Raw genomic sequence first — 22,971 nt, forward strand, 5'->3', positions numbered from 1 at the left:
TTTAAAGCCCTCCACAGTCATGCTCCTCCCTACCTCTGCCACCTCTTAACACCTCACTAACCCGTCTGCTCCCACCGCTCGGCCGGGCACTGGCCTGCTTGTTGTTGTTGTTGCGTTACAACTTCCATGTGTAATAGAGAATTGCAACAGCAATAACAAACATTTATATAGCGCATTTGCAACGGGAAGGACATTACAAGCCCTGGACAGAGGAGGATCTTGTACAGACCCTCAGTGAAGGGTGTTCTTGAGACAGTAAAGGATCTGTTGTGATCTAATAAACCGATGGAACAGCTGATGGGCTGAATGGCCTCCCCCTGGTGTGTGTAGGTGGGCAGCAGGAGGCATTGCCATTCTCCCCGTGCCTCTCTCGCTCTGTGTAAAGCCGGCCCGGCCTCCCAGAGCTTATCAATAGCAGCCAATTAAAGTCAGACGCTGAGCACCAGCCTCGAGCTGTCCCTCCAGACACCAGCCGCCTGCACTCAGCCGTTCAGCCCCAGCTACTGAGCATGAAAGTGTGTGAGGTTAACAACAGCAGAGAGCAGGGAATGGGGTGAGAGTGGGGGAGCGAGCCCCAGCACAGCCATGATGGGGAGAGAGAGAGCAGGGAATGGGGTTAAAGTAGAGAGCTCCAGTTGGGGAGCGAGCCCCAGCACAGACACGATGGTGGGGGGAGAGAGAGAGAGAGAGAGTAGGGAATGGGGTTCGAGTAGAGAGCTCCAGTGGGGGAGCGAGCCCCAGCACAGACACGATGGAGAGAGAGAGAGAGAGAGAGAGCAGGGAATGTGGTTAGAGTAGAGAGCTCCAGCGGGGGTGTAGAGCAAGTGAGGTCCCTCTAGTATTTCGCCAGATCTTGGAATGGGAGACTCGCCTTCTCACTGACCTGTGGTTTTCGCGCTGACAGTAATTAAAGATGGATTTGCTGTATCGTGTTCAATTAAACCTTTCATTATTAATGTGCTGAAAGATTTCTCCTCCAAAACCAGGCGCTCTCCGAGCACGGCCAGCCTAGAGTATGTCACTCCCAGGTCAGGGTTAGAGACACAGTAAAGCTCCTTCTACACTGTGCGTCCACACTCCCAGGTCAGGGTTAGAGACACAGTAAAGCTCCTTCTACACTGTGCGTCCACACTCCCAGGTCAGGGTCAGAGACACAGCAAAGCTCCTCTACGCTGTGTGTCCACACTCCAAGGTCAGGGTTAAAGACACAGTAAAGCTCCTCTACGCTGTGCGTCCACACTCCCAGGTCAGGGTTAGAGACACAGTAAAGCTCCCTCTACACTGTGCGTCCACACTCCCACGTCACTCTCTCCTCTAACCAAATAAACAGAGAATCAAAAATCAGACAGAGAGAGGCCGTGTTTGAGGATTTGACATGAAGCTTTAATGTGGAGCCTCCAGGGCGCAGATTGGATTAACCCGACACAGATCACTGACTTTGTTGTTTAATTCAGTTAGTTAGCACCGGGCGTGAGGTCTGAATCAGGTGTCTGTGTGTGGATGTGTGCGCGCATATGAGTTTGGGTACATACGTGCATGTTTGCATTTGTGTGTGAGTGTGCACGTGTGCAAACTTGCGTGTGTGTGTGATCGTATACATGCATGTTTGATCGTACACATGAGTGTGTGAGTGTGTAAGATCAAACTCTCCTGCCCTCTCACTGTGGTTGAGGTTTGGTTGCTGTCCAGCAAGTGACTCCTTGACCAGTGGGAATCGCTTTCCCCCAAAGCTTTACCTCATCAAACCCCCGGCTTCTGATCAGATCCCATCAAGAAAACTGCACCCGGCAACAACACGCACCACACCCTCGTCTGTCTAACCTAGAAGTAAGGGTAGAGTGATGTGGATTGCTCTCTCTCCTTCTCTGTCTCTCTTTCCCTCTCTGTCTCTCAGGTTCCCTTTAACATGCAGAGAGGACGCGAGTGAGCGAGCGAGAGGGAGCGCTGGCTGAGTTAATTAGTGATGTATCTCCTGCCCTTTAAATCTCGGAGACACAGCAGCGGGAGCAGAACCCGGAGCACAAGGGGAGTGAGCGGGGACGTGGAGCGAATAGGAATTGGGCGAGAAGCCTCATCGGAGGGTTTTGCTTCTCCTGTTGTTATCAGCAGTGCCGGCAGACAGACATAGACAGACACACACACACACACAGACCCACATAGACAGACACACACACACAGACCCACATAGACAGACATACACACACACACACACCCACATAGACAGACACACACACACACACACACACATAGACCCACACAGACAGACAAACACACATATAGATAGACGCACACACACAGACCCACATAGACAGACACACACACACACAGATACACACAGACCCACATTGACGGATATAGACACACACTCAGACAGAGAGACAGACAGACAGACAGACACACACACACAGACACAATCCCCCCCACAAACACACAGAGCTGCTTTCAGAATAAATAGCGCCCACTGATCAGTACACATGCTCACGTAGGGAATATCAGAGAGAGAGATGCTCAGCACTGTGTTTAATGCAGAGACACGGAGGTACAACCTGCATCGAATGCTTAACAGCAAATCAAAGGCAGCTATTGTGCATGTTCCGGCGGTTGAGACTGGCACATCACCCAGTACCACGGCTCCCACTAACAGCCCCCCCCCACCCCCGGACATGGGACAGAACACAGGGCCTAACACACTCACATACACACTCACTCACACACCGTTGAGATCAGTGGAGTTCTGTAGCTCAGTGGTTAGAGCACTCACCTCGCAAACGAGAGACCTGGGTTCGATTCCCAGCCGGTCAGGGCGAAACCTTGGGTAAGTTTCCTTACTCCACACACACGCCTGATAATAATCCCTCAAGAAAAAAAAACGATAATAAATTGGTCACTTCAATTCTGGTCTGTTTGTGGGACGCTGCTGTGCACAATTGGCTGCCGGGTTTTGCCCACAAAATATGCAGTCAATTCACTTTCCAGTGTATTCCGTGAAGCGCTTTGAGACGTCTCGAAGACGTGATCAGGCGCGATATCAAATGTGAGGATTATTATTATTATAAATCACACTCACAACACACACTCACACATACACAACTGAAATCGCACTCACAACACTCGCATCACTGGAGTCCACTAGCTCAATGGTTAGAGCACTCGCCTCGCAAGTGAGAGGACCCGGGTTTGATTCCCGAGCAGGGTGAAATGTTAGGCAAGTTTCCTTACTCCACACGCTAGCCTCTGTTTACCAGCAATAAGTAGGAACCCGGTTGTTAATCGATTTGCGGATCACTTTCCAGGGGTAATAAAACCTTCTAAAAAAAAAAGTAATGTGGTCACTAAATTCACGACAGTTTGTGGGATGCTCCTGGACACAATTGAGACTCCACACGAGATGGGGAGAGAGCAGTGAGTGGGTTTAGAGTAAAGAGCTCCAGTGGGGGGAGCTTTCAGTGTGTGATGAAGATAAAGCTGTCATTGATTCCCTCAGCGTGCGCCCTGAAACCAACGCCTATGAAATCACACTCGGTTCTGGTTAATCAATGTGAAACAGGAAATTGCTCAGGGCGGTGGGGCTGGTCCAGGTCAGACACTGAGCTCCCCCCAGAGGGTAGCAGTGCCTCACTGGGCTCATTGACCAGCACTCACCCCACAGCCCCTGCCCGAGATACACCTCCCCATGAACACAGCGAGTAACGCACACACACAGCAAGTATCACACGCAAAGTATCACACAATATATCATACAGATACTCACAAACCGAGTGCATCACACAGAGAGAGAGAGAATCACACACATACCACAACAACAACTTGCATTTACACAGAGCCCCTCATGCAGGGCAGCGTCCCAGGGCACTTGACAGTCCCAGAGTACGACACCGAACCGGGGGGAGGGGTAGGTGGCTGTAGGCACGGACGAAGAGGAAGGTCTTCAGGCATGACCTGAAGATGGGGAAGGATGGGGGCAAGGCAGAGGGATAGAGGGAGAGGGTTCCAGAGATTTGGGGTGTAGTGGCTGAAAGCACGCCCACCGATGGTGGAACGGGGGGGTCAAGAGGGACATGCAGGAGGCCAGAGCCAGTTGAGCGGAGGCAGCAGGTAGTGGGTTGAGGAGTGAGCAGGTCAGAGAGGCAGGGAGGTGCCAGGGCATGAAGGGTTTGAAAATGAGTGCGAGGATCTTGAAATTGATCCATTCGACGATACGGAGACAGCAGAGCGGCTAGAACTGGTGTGATGGGGGAACGGAGTTTACCGGTGAGTGTGCGGGCAGCGGAGTTTTGGATCAGATGGATCCTGTGGATGGTGGAGCTGGGGAGACGGGCAAAGAGAGCATTTGAGAAGTTCAGTTGGGAGTTGACGAACGTGTGTGTATCACACACACACACAGGATGAGTGTGAGCTACAGTGATACAGTATATTGCTGCTGTCAACGGCAGAGAGACCACCTCATTGACGAAGGAATTACCCCGAGAGTTAACCAGCTCAAATCCGCTGAGTAAATATTGTACACTCTCCCGAGTCAATATTAACACAGTCTCAAACAGCGGCACACGTCAATCTGTATTCAGCTCAACAGGGCGCGGGAAACTCAGAGAGAGAGACAGGAGGAGAGACTGTGAGAGAGAGAGAGAGAGAGAGAGAAGCAGAGAGAGAAACGACAACAACAACAAAATTAAAGTGTGAAAGTGGGTGATGGGGAGAGAGAGTGAGAAAGAGGTGAGAAATCATTCACCCACATTGTACAGATGCTGTAGAGGGAGCTTTACTGTGACTCTAACCCTGACCTGGGAGTGTGGACGCACAGTGTAGAGGGAGCTTTACGTGTCTCTAACCCTGACCTGGGAGTGTCGACGCACAGTGCAGAGGGAGCTTTACTGTGTCTCAAGCCCTGACCTGGGAGTGCGGACGCACAGTGTAGTGGAAGCAATGCTCAATGTCTAATCTGTGTTGTATTAACATTGTGTGTGTGTGTAATTTAGACGAGGGATAAGGAGTGAAACTGGGGATAAACAGTGTATTTTGCTGGTAAATAAAAACAGCTGGAAGCTGGTGGAGAGCGGTGGCAGCGAGCCAAGCAGAGAGGCACAACAGGTGGACTGAGCACCAGCTACAGCCAATCCATGTGCACATCACCAACCCCAACCATAACCCCAGCACTAATCCTAACACCCAGCCCACCCTTAACCCCAGCCCTAACCCCAACCCCAGCCCTAACTCCAGCCCTAACCACATGCCTAATCCCAACCCCAGCCCTAACCCCAATCCCAACCCCCAACCCAAGATGAAGGTAAATAGATATTTGTTAAGTCAGGGGTTTTAAGGGATATGGGGCAAGAGCGGATAACTGGACTTGAGATATAGATCAGCCATGATCTTATAAAATGGCTCGAGGGGCTGAATAGCCTACTCCTGTTTCTATGTCTATGTATCTAACCCCAGCCCCCAGACCCAGTCCCAGGGCCTATGGGTCATTCACCACCCAACAATGGCAAGCTGTGCGGTTTTATCTGGTTAGACTCTAGCAGTTAATGGACACACTGGGCTCCCTGCAAACCTGATCCGTGCCAACTGGCGTCCAATACTTTCTGGAATTAGGTAAACAGGATGTGTTCCTCCAGGGAGAGAGAGAGAGAACACATTCCATTCCAACAATCTATCTCGGGGATTTCTACGTGAGGTTGGGATGCATGGAATTCGCAGCTTAGTTTTGAGGCCCTTAAGCAACGGTGATGGGTTTCCGTGTGTGTCAGACACCTGTCTGGGCAATTATGGGACTCCTCGCCTGGTCTCTATATTCCCTATCTCCCTCTCGTCCTCCTCAGCATCTGTCCCTCTGGTGTCACCGGGAACGCTGGCCGGAATAAAATCCTCCATTCATTTATGGCAGCCCTGAATTCCCCACCTCAGGCTGACTCTCAGCCAACAACTGCGGAAAATCCTTTGTTTTACTTTTAATTTGAAAGACGTTTGTTTACAATTCTTAACAGAAATTGGAAACGAGTTACATCAGGTGTGGCTGAACCGAGACGTGTGTGAAGATCAGACACTTGTGTTCCACTCAGGAGCATGTGCGTGCGCAGGTCAGGGACACGTGTGTGCTGGTCAGAGACATGCATGTGCAGGTTAGGGACACCAAGTGCTGAGAGATGTTTTCACCTGTCCAACACCTTATTAATTCAGCTAGTTATTCTGGTGACAATCAATTAAGAGGTAAATTGCCCAAACTCCATTACACCCAGAACGCAGGGACACTCCCACTCACTCTCTCTCTCACACTCTGTCTGTCTGTCGTTCTCCCACGTTCCATCTATCACACCCTCTCCCCCTCCTTCCCTCCCTCTCTTGCTCTGATTCTCTCTTGCACTCTGTCTCCCTCTCTCTTACTCTTTCTCCCTCTCTCGATACCACTGTTGAGCTCTCTGTCCCTCAGTTCAGTGGCTGCTCAGCTGCTGTCAGTGGGGAAGTTAAAGTGATTAAAGGGGACATTAGTGGAGACCGATAAAGATAACAGCTGTGACTAATGAACAAAACCTCCCATATCTATAAATTTTATCACTAATAACACCAGAGGATGGGCTCCGCTCATCGATGTGCTCAGTGGTGGGGAGGTGGCCATCACTCACTCACACTGACTCACTCCCCTCCCTCACTCACTCTCCCTCATTCACTCACTCCCGCTCCTTCCCTCCCTCCTCCTTGTTCCCTCCCTCTCCCTCCATCCACCTTCTCCCTCCCTGCCTCACTCCCTCACTCTCGTTTCCTCCCTCCCTCACTCCCACCCCCTCATTCCCCCCCTCCCCCTTTGCTCACTCCCTCTCCCACTCACTCCCTCTTCCCCTCGCCTCCCTCCCTCGTCCTTGCTCACTCCCCCTCACTCACTCCCCTTCCCCCTTGCTCACTCCCAATCCCCATCATTCCTCCTCCCCCTTGCTCTCACTCCCTCCCTCCCTCCCTCCCTCCCTCACTCCCCCTCCCTCTCGGTCGCCCACTACCCTTCCAGGGTGGATGGGGGTGGGGGTGGACGGAGGTGTGCGCCCGGGGGAAGTCAGGTCTGAGTTAAATCGATAAACACCCACAGGGAGACTGAAAGCGAAAAATAAATAAATAAACAAATAAATAAATAAAAAGCCCAAATATAATTTAAAGTTGCGGCTGTGTATTTCGGTCTCTTTATCTAATAATACTGGATTACAGCTCAGCAGCTGCTGTGTGTGTGTGTGTGTGTGAGATCTTCCCCAGGCTACAGCTATTCCGCTCTCACTTATTTGTTGTCTTGATTTGACAAACTTTTTTTTAATCAGCCGTTGCTTTATCCTATTACACAGCAATTAACCACTGCAGTAAATTCGGATAATTGGAAATTGGGCAAAGCGCGGTAACGATGAGCTTCTCGTGGAGACACGGGAGTGGCCGGGGTTAAACATCAGCACCGGCACCATGACCACTCTGCCACCTGCTGGCAACGCACCCTCTTAGCCCTTTGCCCTCCTCGTCTCCAGCCTGGTAGATAAGATGCACCTCAGTCACTTCAGAGACTTTCGTAATAGTATAGTACAGTACAGCGATGTTCTGGATTTAGACACACAGTAAAGCTCCCTCTATACTGTCTGTCCACACTCCCAGGTCAGGGTTAGAGACACAGTAAAGCTCCCTCTACACTGTGGGTCCACACTCGCAGGTCAAGTTAAGGGACAGGACCATATGAATTAAAATAATCCTTGCAGTTGATATAACATCCGTCATGTTAAAACTTCTCAAAGCACTTCACATGGAATCGCTGCCAAGCATAGTGACTCTGTATATTTTAGGCAAATACAGCTACAGCAATATCCCCCACACGCAGTGAGTGACCAATTTTATGTGAGGGACTGTTGGTCAGGACACCAGGAGAAACTCCCTTCACGTTGCTGATAACATCTCAGGAATCTTTAGCATCCACCTGAACAGGCACAGACAGACGGGAGGGAACGTGGTTTAACGCCTCAGCCAAATGTTAGGTTGACACTGAGGTGCTGAGCTTGCCAAACAGCCCTCGCTAAGTGTAATCACTGGAGAGTGTCCTCGCTCCCTTCACATCATTCAATTCTCGGAGGTGGTTGTGTGAACCCTGGGTGGGCCGCTAAATGAAAGTGACTGCGCTATTTGTGGAAACAGACAGATGCCAACTTCAATACAGCAGATGGCAATCGGAACGCAAGCCTCAGTGAGAGAGACACACACGCCTGGCCACACTCCACACTCCTCACCAAACTGTTGATCCTAACTCAGACATCCAGCACTTTCTTTTTCCAATTTTAATAATAATAATAATCCTGGCATTTGATAGAGCGCCTCATCACGTCTTCGAGACTTCTCAAAGTGCTTCACGGAATACACTGTAAAGTGAATTGACAGTATATTTTGTGGGCGAAATGCAGCAGCCAATTGCACGCAGCAGTGACCCATAAACAGTCGTGAATTGAGTGACAATACCATCACAATTTCACCCAAGTGCAAATTCTTTGTTTACATTCTCCAAATGTCACTCTTATCTACACCTTTGTTACCAGCCACTTGGGAGTTTTCAAATGCCCGCCCATCCTACACTGGTCTCCCTAGTTCCACCGTCAATAAACTCCGCTGCACATATTTTTACCCACATTAATTTCTACCCTGCTGAAGAATGCTATATAAGTGCAAGTTTGTTGTTGTTCTGCATGTCCAGTGTCCCCCCACTACCTTGCCTGCCCCCTCCTCTGGGCTTATATAGATTTTACTTACAGCGCAAAAATAGGCCACTCAACAACAAGACAGGACACTTACACAGTGCCTTTTACGTCCATAGGACGTCTCAAGGCACTGGATAGTCATCAATGCAAGTTGTTGTTGCTGTTGTTGTGTATGTTTGGTGTATACGGTGAGAGATGTGATATCAGTTGTTGTTGTTGTTGTTGTGTATGTTTGGTGCATACAGTGAGAGACATGGTATCCGTTGTTGTTGTTGTTTGCTCCTCTGCTGCAGTGGAGCCCAGGAGGGGTCATGGAGGTATCGGTGTCCCAGCATTCACAGCGTGGGTGAAAGTGCCCTATCAACTGCACTGGGCGGCCGTTTGTGTGCTTTACGTCACCAAAATGTGTGTACGTCTTGCGGCCGCGTCGCCGAAACGTGCGCACAAGGACTCTCCGTCATCGGAAAGCGGGTAGAAGAAGCTGCGGGGAGCGCGAGGAAAATGGCGACGGCGGCGGCAGTGAGAGAGGCAAGTGAGGGTCTGGCAATGGCAACCGCAGTCTTACACACCCGCCTGCAATTACCGCAGACCTGCTCAAGATGCAATTAGTATATATTATTAGCCTCCAGAGGTCTGCCCCAGGCACGCGCTACTCTGTATCAAACCGTCATAATAAATAATAATAATAATCCCTGCACTTGTTACAGGGCCTTATAATAATCCTATAATAATAATAATAATAATAATCCTTGCATTTGATATAGCGCTTTTCACGTCGGGAGGACGTCCCAAAGCGCTTCACAGAACACACTGTAAACACGGCAACCAATCGCTCCCAGTGAAGTCCCCACAACCAGTGGTGGATTGAAGGGACCAAATTATTATTTTTTTTGAAGGGGTTATTACCCCCGGAATTAATCGCCCTGACCCTCTTGTTTGCCAGGCGAGTGCTCTAACCACTGAGCTATAGGACTCCTCAAGTGCAAGTATTATTATTATTAATAATACTCTTACATTTGACACATCACCTTATCGCGTTTTTGAGACATCTGAAAGTGCTTAATAAGATATAATGTAAAGTGTAGTGACTGTGTATTTTGTGGACGAAACGCGGCAGCCAATTGCGCACAGCAGTGTCCCCACAAACAGTCGTGGATTGAGTGACCAAATTTATTATTGGGAGAAATGTGGGGGAAGGCAGGTAAATGGGACGCAGAGGTTTGCTCCTGCACAGATTAGTGCAGGCACGGTGGCTGGACGTGCTGTATAAACTAGTTGGTTCTTCATTTTATGAAACACATTTTTAAAAATTATTAAGATCATGCTTTCTGGCCAGGAAATGTGTAACTGTTGTGAGGAGATGTAGTCATAGTCAAAACATCGATGGTTCTTTCTCCAACCAACATGCAACCACCTGGCATCCTCAAGACTTACTCAACCAGAACTGGTGGTTGCTTTAGGTTGGATTACACTTGGTTTAGATTGTGTTTAGTCAGGTTGAAATGGGTTGCCTCAGTGTCGGGTTAGATTGAGATGAGTTTTGTCAGTGTCGGGTAAGATTGAGATGGGTTTCATTGGGATTAGATTCGGGTTTGATATTAAGGCTCTCACAGGCCTCTTGTTCTGGCTGATATTCCTCTCCCTTCAATTTCACCAAAGCAGATCAACATGTCATTCGCGAAACGGTGGGATTCGAGTGAAATCCTTGCTTTGAGAGGGATATTGCAAGGGCAGATTAAACATAGAAATCTACAGTGCAGAAAGAGGCCCTCCAGCCCATTGAACCTCACAGAGCAAGGATTTTACTTGAATCCCACCGTTTTGCTTTATCCTCATAACTCCTTCAAGCCTGTCTACTTCTCTCTTGAAAGCTACCAGATAGGCTTGTGTCTTGTAGCTTAGTGGTTAGAGCACTTGCCAGGCAAGAGAGAACATAGGTTCAATTCCCAGGCAGGGCGAAACCTTAGACAAGTTTCCTTATTCTACACGCCTCTGTTTACCTAGCAGTAAATAGGATCCCGGTTGTTAGTCACTCAATCCATGACTGCACCTTCTCCACCGCTTGGCCTCCCACCTCAACCTTCAAGGCACTGTCCTTGAGTGGTTTAGGTCGTACCTCTCCCACCGTCTTCACTTTGTTTCCACGAATGGCTTTTCCTCCAGCCCCCGCACTGTCTCGTGCGGTGTCCCTCAGGGGTCTGTCCTCGGTCCCCTCCTCTTCACCCTCTATATGCTTCCCCTTGGTGACATCATCCGCAGACATGGGGTTAACTTCCACATGTATGCGGATGACACCCAACTCTACCTTTCCTCCTCTACCCTCAACTCCACGACCACCGATGTCCTGACAGCTGTCTGTCCGACATCGAGTCCTGGACGAGAGACAACTTTCTTCAGCTCAACGTGCGTAAAACTGAGGCCCTCCTGATTGGCTCACGTCAGCGCCTCCGCACCTCAGGCGCTGACAGCATCAGCATCCAAGGCTGCACTCTCCACCTCTCAAAGCCGTCAGGAACCTCGGGTTCTGTTCGACCCTGAGCTGTCCTTTCTCCCTCATATCCGCACCACAACTGGCACCGCCTTCCATCACCTCCGGAACATCGCCAGACTACGGCACTACCTCACCCCTCACGCTGCTGAAACTCTGGTCCACACCTTTATCACCTCAAGGCTGGACTATGGGAACTCTCTCCTCGCCGGCCTTCCCGGCACCTCCCTCCACACTGCAGGTCATTCAGGACTCTGCAGCTCGTGTACTGTCCCGCACCAGACACCGCGCCCACATCACTCCCACCCTCGCTCGCCTCCACTGGCTCCCCATCCCCCAGAGGATCGAATTCAAGATCCTCACCCTCACCTACGAGCCATTCACGGCCTCGCTCCCTCCTAGCTCTCTAACCTACTATCCCCCTACTTACCTGCCCGTACCCTCCGTTCCTCTGGCTCCGGTCGGCTCCACATCCCCCGCCCCAACCGCCCTACCATCGGTGGCCGGGCCTTCAGCCTCTCAGCCCCGAGGCTCTGGAACTCTATCCCCCAGTGCCTTCGCCGCCTCCTCCCTTTTCTCCTTCAAGGCCGGTCTCGAGACCTTTCTCTTTGACTGTGCCTTCAGCTCCCCTCTCGATTCTCTACCTCCTCCTCACTCCCTCCCTTTCCTCACCCTGACCATTTCCCCCCAATGCTCGGATCCTGACCCGACTGTACAGCGCCTTGGGACGTCCTCCCGACGTGAAAGGCGCTCAATAAATGGAATCTTGTTGTTGTTGTTGCTGGGCAGAATTGGCAGACGCATTTCACCCACAAAATATACAGTCAATATACAGTATATTCTGTGAAACGCTTAGAGATGTCTCGAGACATGATAAGGCGCTATATCAAATGCAAGGATTATTATTATTACAGTTAACTCTGCCACCACTACCCTCCTGGGCAGGGCGTTCCACAATGCAACTGCGTGAAAAAAAATCCTCCTAAATTCCCTTTTCACTCTTCTTGTGGTGTCTTATATCTATGTCCCCGAGTTACTGACTCCTCAACCAGTGGAAATTATTTCTCTCTATTTAGCTGCTGGGTTTACCCATTCTACTGTACAATTTCACTCAATGTATTTCAAAATAACTCGCTGTGTGAAGCACTTTGAGATGTTTCCACATGATAAAATGCTATATCAAACTCAGGTTTTTATTTTTATCCTGTTTTTGCTATCACTACTTGACGTCCTTACATCTTCCTGCACGTTTCTCACCAGGTTTTGAAATTGCATGTGAAACAGGAAATCACTGTTCTTATCATCCTCCTCGAGAATCGGAAGTGGAGTGTGGATTCCACTCTCCCTGGCTGCCAAAATAGGCTTTATCTTGTTAAACTGACAGAATTAGGGCGCTCTGTAACTATAGCCAGCTGTTTGCATTATGTGGTGCACATACTGAGATCTGCTATTTCCAAACACAAGTTGGCAAAATAGTTAATTGGGTTCATTTTTATATTCTTATTTGCGCTGCAGGTAGGAAACCCCCCACACAGGTGGGCTCAAAGGTCACATAATGAGACCTACAACTGTGCTGTGGGCTAATTTTGGGAACGTTCCTCTGTATGTCACCTACAAGGGCATTGACCAGAAGTACAGTCAGGCCTTGTCAGCTGAGATTTGGAAAGTCTGTATGGACTTTTATCTGGAGAGACGCTTGTGTCACCGCTTTCCCACTAACAGCCGTCCTGAGCTTGTGGGCATAACAAGAACCACTGATCTCAAGTCGCCCACGGTGAGTCCTATAATGCCCTACTTCTGGGGTGTAATGCCCTGTTTCTGGGGTGTAATGCCCTGTGAGTCTGAGAGCTTGTACCTAGTGCAGTGTTCTACTACTACAACAACAACAAATTACATTTGTATAGATACCTTCATGTCAGAAAGACTTCCCAGGGCGCTGGATACTCAGGGTTTTTTTTTGACTACACTCAGTAATGAACACTATGTCCATCCGTCGGTGTCAACCGCGACAAAGTTATATCAAATGTTGTAGCTGTGCCTGGTATGTCTCCATTAATTCTCTCTCTGAAGTGAGCAAACCTGGACACTGCACATCGGTCTTTAGAGACAGCTTGTCAAAACAGCCTGCGGAGCTGTGAATTACAGTGCCTATCCCCCCCCCCCACCCCCATCCCCTTAACCAAGGCTGGATTAATGTACCACAGTTTGGAAATTGCAAAGAGAGAGGAGTCGGTGTCTGTTATTACTCCCTAACCAAGTGGCGGAATCTCCTTTACGCATGGAGTAATTGGATGTGCAGTATATAATTGTGACAGCTGGTTAATATTCACTGAAGAGTCTGGAACAAGCACCCAGGGAGGAATTAGGAGGAATTGAAATCTAAACAAACAGATGCTGTCATTTAAAAAATCAATTCACCTACAAAAAAAACACAGCCACTTCTATCTGATTTCAGATCCCTCCAACACACGTTCCAATGTGTTTCTTAATCTGATTAAGAATAAAATAACAACACAGCACTTTGAAACTGTCCACTGATTTATTTGAAGCAGAATTGCAAAGTAATTGCCCAGAGGAGAGGATGAGGGATGTTTTTAATGTGGTTTTACCTGGTGGTTATTAGTGGCTCCTGATAAGTACTTTCCGAGGGTTTGTTGTGCCTTCATTACATCGAGGTTCAACTATGCAAACTCACTGCTTGTCGGCCTCCCCAATTCCTCCCTCCACAGGCTGCAGATCATCTAGAACTCTGCAGCCCGTGTCCTCTCCCGCACTAGACTCCGCGACCCTATTACCCCCATCTTTGCCCAACTCCACTGGCTTCCCATCACACAGAGGGTACAGTTCAACAGAACAGAGGATACAGGTCCTCACCTTCAAAGCCCTTCACGGTTTTGCTCCCATTACCTCTCCGAGCTCCTAATCCCCTACCACCCTGTCCACTCCCTCCGCTCAGCCGGCTCCAGCCTGCTTCACGTCCCCCACCTTGCTCGCCCCACTATCGGTGGGCGGGCCTTCCGCCTCTCTGCACCCACCCTCTGGAACTCCATCCTGCAATCCCTCCATCTCACCCCCTCCCTCGCCACCTTTAAGACCCACCTCAAGACCCTCCTTTTCGCCTGTGCTTTCAATATCCCTGTTTTCCCCCCACCACTCTCAGCTCGGGTGTGTAACTCTATCTGTCCAGCGCCTTGGAACGTCCTCCCGACGTGAAACAAATGTAATTTTGTTGTTGTTGTTGTGCTGGGAGCAGGTTTCCTAAGGAGATCTGATCCGAAGCCGGGGCTTTGCTAAGACAAATTCGGGGGAAGCTGGTTAGTGAGTCGCTTGCTGGATGGCATTGATTTAAGATAATCAGCAAATAGTCAAACACAGAAGTTTGGAGAGTTTTTATACACAGAAGATCAATAGGACCAAACGCATTGCTCAAAGCTTTTCCTTCTTCAATAGTGTCACGATGATCTCGAACATCCATCTGAAGACATCGATACAAGGTCTGGCTAGGCTAGGATTTAACAGCTTAGGACATCCTCCCGCCATGAAAGGCGCTGAAAAAATGTATAAATGTAAATTTGTTGTATCAACAAGTCTCACACCCACCCCGGGCTCCTCAGCCTGGCTCAGTGGTAGTACTCTCACCTCTGAATCAGAAAGTTTGGGTTCAAGCCCCATGTTGGGACTTGGAATCACAGACTAAACTGACACTCTAATGTAGTGCTGGGGGGAATGTTGCATTGTCGGAGGTGCAAAAAAAATAAAGAGGATGCAAGAGATATGGAACAGTACATATTCAGTCTTAGTTGGGAAGCCGTTTCACTTCCAATAACAGTATCCAAATTAACAATGAATTTAAGGATTTTTCCCAAAATTCTGCACGATCTTAGACTGGTGTTAATGTTGCGTCCCAGGCCTCGGGAGCTCATCCCTTCTCTTACCTGGGGTATGTGAGGCGGTGGGTGGGGGGCGGGGGTGTGTGGACAGCTTGCGGCCCAGCTGGGCTGAGATTAGCTGACTCAGCTGGGTCTGGGAGTTTACTACCCACCCTTCCACCCCCCATGCTGGATGTTTAATTTGAATAAACTGCCACTTGATTAAATGCCAGCAAAGCCGAGCATGTTGTAAGCTACTAAATAAATGAGGTACTCAAACACAGAGAAGGTCAGAGATATTAGAATAAATCAGAAACATACGGAAACCAACATCTGCTTATCCCAGATCCCAATTGAAAGTGTCAGGCAAGATAAGCACACGAATAAAGACATTAAAAATCCCCTCACGAAAACCAGTGCATACCAGAAGTTCCAAGCTTACCAACACTTTATACATTCAGCTCAGGCACAGCTCGGGTTATACACAGAGTAAAGCTCCCTCTACACTGTCTGTCCACACTCCCAGGTCAGAGTTAGAGATACAATAAAGATCCCTTTACACTGTGCGTCCACAATCCCAGGTCAGGCACTCTATCAGTGTCATGGGTATGCGGCAAATAGTATTTTGGTTTAAGTTCTCAGATTGGATCCATGACAGTGCAGCATTCCCCCAGTACTGTCCTGATGTGTCAGCCAGGACTTTGAGCTCAAGTTCTGAGGTCAGATATAGAGCTGATCTCCAACCACCAGGCTATTGTTTTGAGGGCGAGACAGGAGAAAAAGCAGGGAGTTTGCTTCGTACTCTGCCTCTCTGAAACTAATTTGGTGCCAGAAAATCTCTGAAGCTCTTAAAATGTGATCAGCTTAACACAGTGGCTGCATTGGTGGCAGTCAGTACACCAGCTCCCTTATCAACAAAGCACAGCCCCTGGGGATCAGCCTCTGTCCACTAGCAAGCCCTCCATCGCTCGCACTCCCATCGACTCCGAACTCGAAACCACTGAGCACATTATTGCAGAGACAAAGAGCCGCCTGTCACACACTCCGCCCGACAGGAGCCTCGTGGCTATTGTGGGGGAGCCAAGAGAAGATTACACGTATAGTTTACAGCAACACAATCCAGGGAGAGAGAGAGACCGAGAGGCAGACAGACAGAACTCTGCTGTCTATCAAAGAGAATGTCAGATTTTGAGAAAAAAAATTAATCAGTCTGGTGTCTGACACATGGGAATCCATCAACGTGCTTAAGAGTCTCCAAACCACACTGAGAATCCCACATATATAGACCACCCACACGTGAAAACTTCCCTGTGTCTGATGATGATTTTGAAATCCTGCATTAGTTCTGGATATAAAAGATTGTTTTTATATACGGTATATATAAGAGTGAAGCTTAAAATTCTCCCCCAGTCACAGACACTTTTGTTTTCATTTCAAGAATAATGCAGAATTCATCAAATCAAGTTATAATTTTGAAGCTGGCTTATTATATTTTTAAGAAACTGAGTTAAAAAAAATACAGCGTCCAAATGGATTGAGGAATTCCACCATTAATCAGACAGCCCAAGTTACATTTTAAGGCAAAATGGACTGAGGGGCTGAGACTGGGGGGAATTAAAGGTCTCTGGTGTTGTGTCTTTGCGTCTGCAAAGGAGGGAGAAGAAAACGATGGGGTAGAGGGGGGCGGGGAAGAGTTTAACAGGGCTTGGAGGAAGCAGGATGTGGAAACCCACTGATACTTTGGTCTGTATTGGTAAAGCCGGGAAGTGCACACATTCCCTCTACCCTGAGGGACAGACGGACCATTGCTCATCAGTACACAGTAACTTGACGTTCATTCTGTTCTGTGCAGGAGCTTCCTGACCGGCTGGTCTGTCAGACACGGCAGCAGAGCTGAAACCTCTGTCGCTGTTGGGTGCCAGACCGACGTGGATTCCGAGCCGGATATAAGCCCCAGCAGCTCAAACACCCGAACTCCCACTCCCTGGAAATCACCTGTTTGGATGAAAATGAATAGCGGCCGGTTCTGTGTGAGGAATTCCACCCGTTCTTAGCCATAAAGACAATCATCTTGGATTCGCACAGAAGTCCAGGCTGAATGTAAGGAGTTTAACCAGCCTTCCTTCTGCTCCTCCCTGAATTTTGGATACTGTTTTCAAGGGAGTTGAGATGTCCTGCCTGTGGCCGGAGGTGAGAGCGCTGCTGCCACCCAGAGACGAGTTGCTGGGCCTGGAGTTCAGCGAGCAGGTGGAGGAGAGCGTGGTGTACGTGCTGAGACAGGCCAGCGAGCTGCTGTACTGCGGCCAGGACCCCCAGCGCTGCTCACAGCTCGGTCAGACAGTGCTGGACCTCTCCTGGGAGAGACTGAATGGCAGGGCGTGGAGAGAGGTGGACAAGGAGTGGAGACGAGTGTATTCCCTCGGGTGTCTGGTCAAGGCGCTGTGTCTGTGCCGGGAGGAGACCGATGACAGCCTGAGCCAGGCCATCGCAGCGTGTGACATGGGCTTGCTGATGGGGGCGTCCGTGCTCGACAACATCCTGCTGCGGCTGGTGCAGGTGCTGGAGCCTCGCCAGGCTACCGGCAAGAGGTCACTGCACAGTGCCGGCCACCGGGAACACACCAGCACCAAGGTACTGGCTCGGGCCAGAGTGACTCAGGCCCACACAGCTTAGCCCAAGGGAAGGGAGGCTTTAGCCAGGCACTGGGGGTTACAGTGTTCACTGCAGAGCTAGGTACCTACACCAACTGGGTCAGCTCCACTGGGAATAAGGAAAAAATGTGAGCCTGTGTGTGTCTCTCGCTAACTGTGTGTGAGTGTGTGTCTCTATCTAACTCTGTGTCTCTCTCTAACTCTGTGTGAGTGTGTATCTCCCTCTAACTCTGTGTGTGTCTTTCTCCACATAACTGTGTGTGTGCACTTCTTGTGTCTCTCTCTGTAACTCTGTATGTGTGTGTCTATCGCTCTCTATTCTGACCTGCTGTCTCAGGTCCATCATTCACTGACATGACAGGGATGTCTCCCAGACCGGGGGGAGGGGGGAGTAGCTCTGCTGGAGTCCTTCCATGTCAGGGTTTGTTGGGGACAGGGTCCTTTCCCTGCTTGGGTGTGAGCTGAGTGGGACCACTGTTAACCCAACACCTCTGAATGGCCATAATTCATCTGTAATTGGCTGTGAATTGTCAACCTCACTCAGAGAAGACAAACAATAATTGGCATGGGAGCCAGCAATGTTACACCGACTGCATGTTCTGTGTCAGTGAATGTTATTGTCAATCTGTGTCTGTCACACGTGCCTCCGATAGCCGGCTTTTAAGAATTAGAATTTATAGCACGAGGAGGCCATTCGGCCCATAGTGTCTGTGCTGGGGCTCGCTCCCCCACTGGAGCTCTTTACTCTAACCCCATTCCCTGCTCTCTCCCCATCGCTTCTGTGTGATTGGAGAAGATCAGTGCTGTTCTCCACAGTAAAGTGTAAGAATTATTGTTATTAGAAAGCATTTGGTGTAAAGTAATTTACTTTAATTTGCAGCGACTGAAAGCGTGTGCGGGGTGGGTGCCTGAGATCAGAGCTGAGGTGGCTGTGCCTCGCGTGAGCCGGCCCTCACTGGAACACTTCCGAACCGAGTACCTGGTCCCACAGAGGCCTGTGATCCTGGAGAACAGCATCGAGCACTGGGCAGCCCTGACTGAGAGGAAATGGAGGTGAGAGACACTATTCCAGACCTTCAGAGAGACGCTATCCCTGCTCACACTCATGGAATTTCCCTGGACTGTGGAGCGGTTTGATATTTGAAGCGCTGTAAATGCACAAGGTCTCGCAAAGCTTTCCACCGGCTTCGGGTGGTAAAGGCAGAGAAGACCGGTTCCCTTTCGAGCTGTAATTTCTGTGAAGTAAAGTGAATAGATTGGGTTTACACTGGGACCCTGCTATTCCTGCCTCATTATTAAGATGTACCGGCACTTCCCATCCACGGCACACAGTCTCTCGGCCACCTCTGAGATGAAGGATAATTAACCCGTCTGCAGTAACCTTCATCCTTAAATCACACTGTAAATTGTGCCCACAGCGTTCAGATATGGCTCCTTCTTCCTGCAGCCAATTCCTCCCCCTCTCCTGTCCAGCACCAGTGTTAAACACTTATTTTTGCATGTTTTTTTATCCAGCGGGATGGTGACACACCTCTGATTGTGAGCATTACACGACTGGTGAGTCGCCATTGTCAGGAACATTAGGTGGGGCTCTGTGCTCTAATCCCATTCCTGCTCTTTTGTACATCTGGGCGGCTGAGCACCGTCGCTCTAACCTGACGGCAATCGTGCACCAAGCCCCCACCCGGCGAGGAGTGAGTGTTGTACACAGGACACACTGACCAGGTGTTGCCTACTGCTGTGTGTTGTTCTCTCGCAGCGTGGAGTACATCCGCCAGGTTGCTGGCTCTCGCACTGTGCCTGTGGAGCTTGGCTCCCGCTACACAGACGAGGATTGGTCTCAGAGTCTCATGACAGTGGACAGGTTCACTGCTGACTACATACTGGATCAGGTACGTCTCGGACACCAGTGGTTACAACCTGGGCCGATTCCTGGCACGGTGTGGGGGTGGGGGAAAGGGGTGGTGAGAGAGGGGAGTGGATGCGGGGGGAGGGGGTGGGGGGTAGCTGTCCTTTGGATGTAACATTAAACCAAGGTGCCGTCTTTGCCTGTACAGGTGGATGATAAAGATCCTGTGATGTTTGGGAATTTCTCAGAGGGCCGTGGCCAATAATGCCCTGGTTGAGCATTTAGCATTTTGGGATGTCCTCCCAATGGGAAAGGTTCCTGGCTTGGGGTGGGGAGCCTGCTTCCTGCACGTATTTATAAATATAACTTGTATAAATCAGTCATTTACTTAATGGCTCTTTGTGGGACATTGGTCAACAAACTGGCTACAGTGATCACTTACAAAATACAGTCACTGCACTTGACAGTAATTTCTTGTGAAGTGCTTTGAGACATTGATGAGGTATTTTCCTTCATAAACCTCTGGACTCTGTTTCTCTCTGCAGTCAAACGAGCGCCCCATTGGATATCTCGCCCAGCACCAGCTGTTTGAGCAGGTGAGGCATGTTCTCTACACATACAATGGTATCATCGTTCTGTCTTTTGGATGAGATGTTAAACCGAGGGCCCGTTTGCCCGTTTAGGTGGACATTAAAGATCCCATGGCACTATTCGAAAAAGAGAAAGGATTTCTCCCAGTGTCCTGGACAACAATCCCACAAATAAAAAAAACTCATTCTTTTCATGGCTGTTTGTGGAATGTTGCTGTGTTCAGTTGTGCTGCTGCGTTTGCTTACAAATACACACTGCATTTCACAGTATTCCTGTGAAGCGCTTTGAGATGTCCTTCCGACATGATAAGGCACTATACCAATTGCATGGATTATTATTATTCCCAGTGGGAATGTGTGCCGTCAGACACTCCTCAGGGGAGAGAGTGAGCGAGAGGTGAGGGGGCTTAGACTGAGTGGCTCAGTGAAGGAAACCACCAGGGTGGATGAAGGGTCTGCACAGCCTGTCTCTACTGTGAGACTGTAAACCGTTGCAGTTTTTGCTGCCAATTTACTTGCTCCTCCTTTAATCTTCCCTCAGATTCCAGAGCTGAAGCGGGACATTAACATTCCCGACTACTGCTGCCTCGGGGAGGGGGACGAGGACGAGATCACCATTAATGCCTGGTTCGGGCCGGCAGGGACTGTTTCCCCCTTACACCAGGATCCTCAGCAAAATTTCCTGGCTCAGGTCAGTGACACTGTCACCCTACACTCTTGAGACTACCTCTCCCCTATCGCTGCCCCTGACAGATTTCCACAAGACATCAGCTCTTCCAGCTGATGGTCTGTGTTGACACTTCAGCACAGTGGGGAGGGAATAGAACAAGCGCTGTATTGTCAGAGGTACAGCCTTTGGATGAGTAGTTGAACCAAGGTCTCATCTGTACTCTCTTTAAGGACCTTAAAAGATCCCACAACGCTATTGAAAAGGTTTCTCTCTCCCTGTGTCCTGGCCAGCAATCTCCCAGGTAAATTGCTCGTTTATTTCATGGCTTTGATGAGATATTGCTGTGCACAATTTGGTTCCCGCGAAAGTATAACGTATTCAAACAGGTGGACTGTTTTTTTTTCTGTTTGCGGAGTGTTGTTTGCTTTCTGTGCTCTGCTGTTACAAGATCATCAGAGAAAGAGCAGAGACGAGGGGAGTCTGTAATTATAAAACAACTTTGGGCTTTTGTTTGAGTAATGAAATTACTAAATCCAGTTCTTGCACCGTTGACTGACAGGTGATGGGAAGAAAGTACATTCGCTTGTACTCCCCTGGCCAGAGCGAGAGGCTGTACCCACACCCAACACAGCTGCTGTTCAACACCAGTCAGGTGAGGAGGTCGCCTGGTGGGGGGTGGGAGGAGGTGTGTATGCGTGACATTGATCACAGGTGAGAGGACCCCTGAGCACAACAGAACTGTTGCAGTACAACAAGATTCCATTTATTGAGCGCCTTTCACGTCGGGAGGACGTCCCAAGGCGCTGTACAGTTGGGTCAGGACCCGAGCATTGGGGGGAAATGGTCAGGGGGAGGGAAGGGAGGGAGGGAGCGAGGAGGGGGTAGAGAGTCGAGAGGGGAGCTGAAGGCACGGTCAAAAAGTACTGACTTGCTGCCAGGAGAGGGCACCATTGTAGCTTGAAGAGCATGAGATGTCACTCTCTGAGTCATTCTCTCGGGACACAGTTGCTCTCTACCCGGTCGCGCTCTCTTCACTGCTGGTCCTCAATGTGTTTCATTCTACTTCAGGTCGATGTTGAGAATCCGGATTTGGAGAGGTTCCCGGAGTTCGGATCGGCCATCTTTCAGGAATGTCTCCTGGATCCAGGAGAGATTTTGTTTATCCCGATCAAGTACTGGCATCACGTGCGGGCGCTGGACACCAGCTTCTCCGTCAGCTTCTGGTGGCACTGAAACCCGAGGGCAGCGAGGGAATGAGCGGGAGGATGTACCTCGCTCTAATAAACCTCGGTAACTCAGAGCTACGGCTCACACCCTGAGCACAAGGCATTGTTTGTTTAGAGGTGAGGAATTCCTGGTAGTCTCATCCACACAAGGGGGTGAGTGGGAGATAAATGAGTCACAAGTAGGACCTCACTGGCAAGTACTTGGCTGCTATGTTTACCTGCAAAAGCAGTCAGGCTTCAACTCAAATCTGCGCTAAGACCACATTAACTCAGAGTTTGGGGTTGGGGCAGGGGAAGGAGAAAACAACAAAGGTGTTTAGATGTACAGGGTGATATTTTCAGCAGATATTTAAAACGATGTATTTTCTAACTTCTTGTAGTTCTGCCTCTTGTGTGATTGTGGCGTGAAGTGAGCAGAAGTGAAAGAGGAAAGAAATCGAACTCATTTTGATCTGTTCCACATGAGTCTGTTCAAAAACTGTTCACATTAGCTGCCTGAACGTTCACAATCCCCTCCCTCACTCACACACACATACCTACTCACTTGCACTTCTTCCTCTCATACACATCCTCACTCACACACGTACACAAGTTCTCACACACACACACACACAGACACTTCCTCACTGGAATAAGAGAAGGAACTTTGGCCCAGGCTGCGGGAGGCCAGTGGCCCAGGCTGCGGGAGGCCAGTGGCCCAGGTGCGGGAGGCCAGTGGCCCAGGCTGCGGGAGGCCAGTGGCCCAGGCTGCGGGAGGCCAGTGGCCCAGGCTGCGGGAGGCCAGTGGCCCAGGCTGCGGGAGGCCAGTGGCCCAGGCTGCGGGAGGCCAGTGGCCCAGGCTGCGGGAGGCCAGTGGCCCAGGCTGCGGGAGGCCAGTGGCCCAGGCTGCGGGAGGCCAGTGGCCCAGGCTGCGGGAGGCCAGT

General features: G+C 49.8%; 1 protein-coding gene across 2 annotated transcripts; it reads left to right on the forward strand.

Moving 5' to 3' along the window:
• Window positions 1-9,146: 9,146 nt before the first annotated feature.
• Window positions 9,147-22,416, forward strand: kdm8 (lysine (K)-specific demethylase 8). 2 transcript variants are annotated; one of them, NM_001292850.1, is given in 8 exon segments: window positions 9,147-9,233; window positions 16,915-17,693; window positions 18,594-18,766; window positions 19,473-19,605; window positions 20,108-20,158; window positions 20,694-20,843; window positions 21,382-21,474; window positions 21,891-22,416. In NM_001292850.1, coding segments are annotated over 7 exon segments (1,227 nt in total). In that variant the 5' UTR covers window positions 9,147-9,233; window positions 16,915-17,231; the 3' UTR covers window positions 22,056-22,416.
• The last annotated feature ends 555 nt before the right edge of the window (window positions 22,417-22,971 follow it).

The sequence above is a fragment of the Callorhinchus milii genome, unplaced genomic scaffold (assembly GCF_018977255.1).
Source record: "Callorhinchus milii isolate IMCB2004 unplaced genomic scaffold, IMCB_Cmil_1.0 Scaffold16, whole genome shotgun sequence".
NCBI lineage: Eukaryota > Metazoa > Chordata > Chondrichthyes > Chimaeriformes > Callorhinchidae > Callorhinchus > Callorhinchus milii.

Coding starts and splice junctions, on each gene's coding strand:
- kdm8 (XM_007905797.2), top strand. CDS start 17,232: ATGTCCTGCCTGTGGCCGGAGGTGAGAGCGCTGCTGCCACCCAGAGAC. Junction 17,694..18,593: donor GGGAACACACCAGCACCAAG/GTACTGGCTCGG, acceptor TTTAATTTGCAG/CGACTGAAAGCGTGTGCGGG. Junction 20,159..20,693: donor AGCACCAGCTGTTTGAGCAG/GTGAGGCATGTT, acceptor ATCTTCCCTCAG/ATTCCAGAGCTGAAGCGGGA.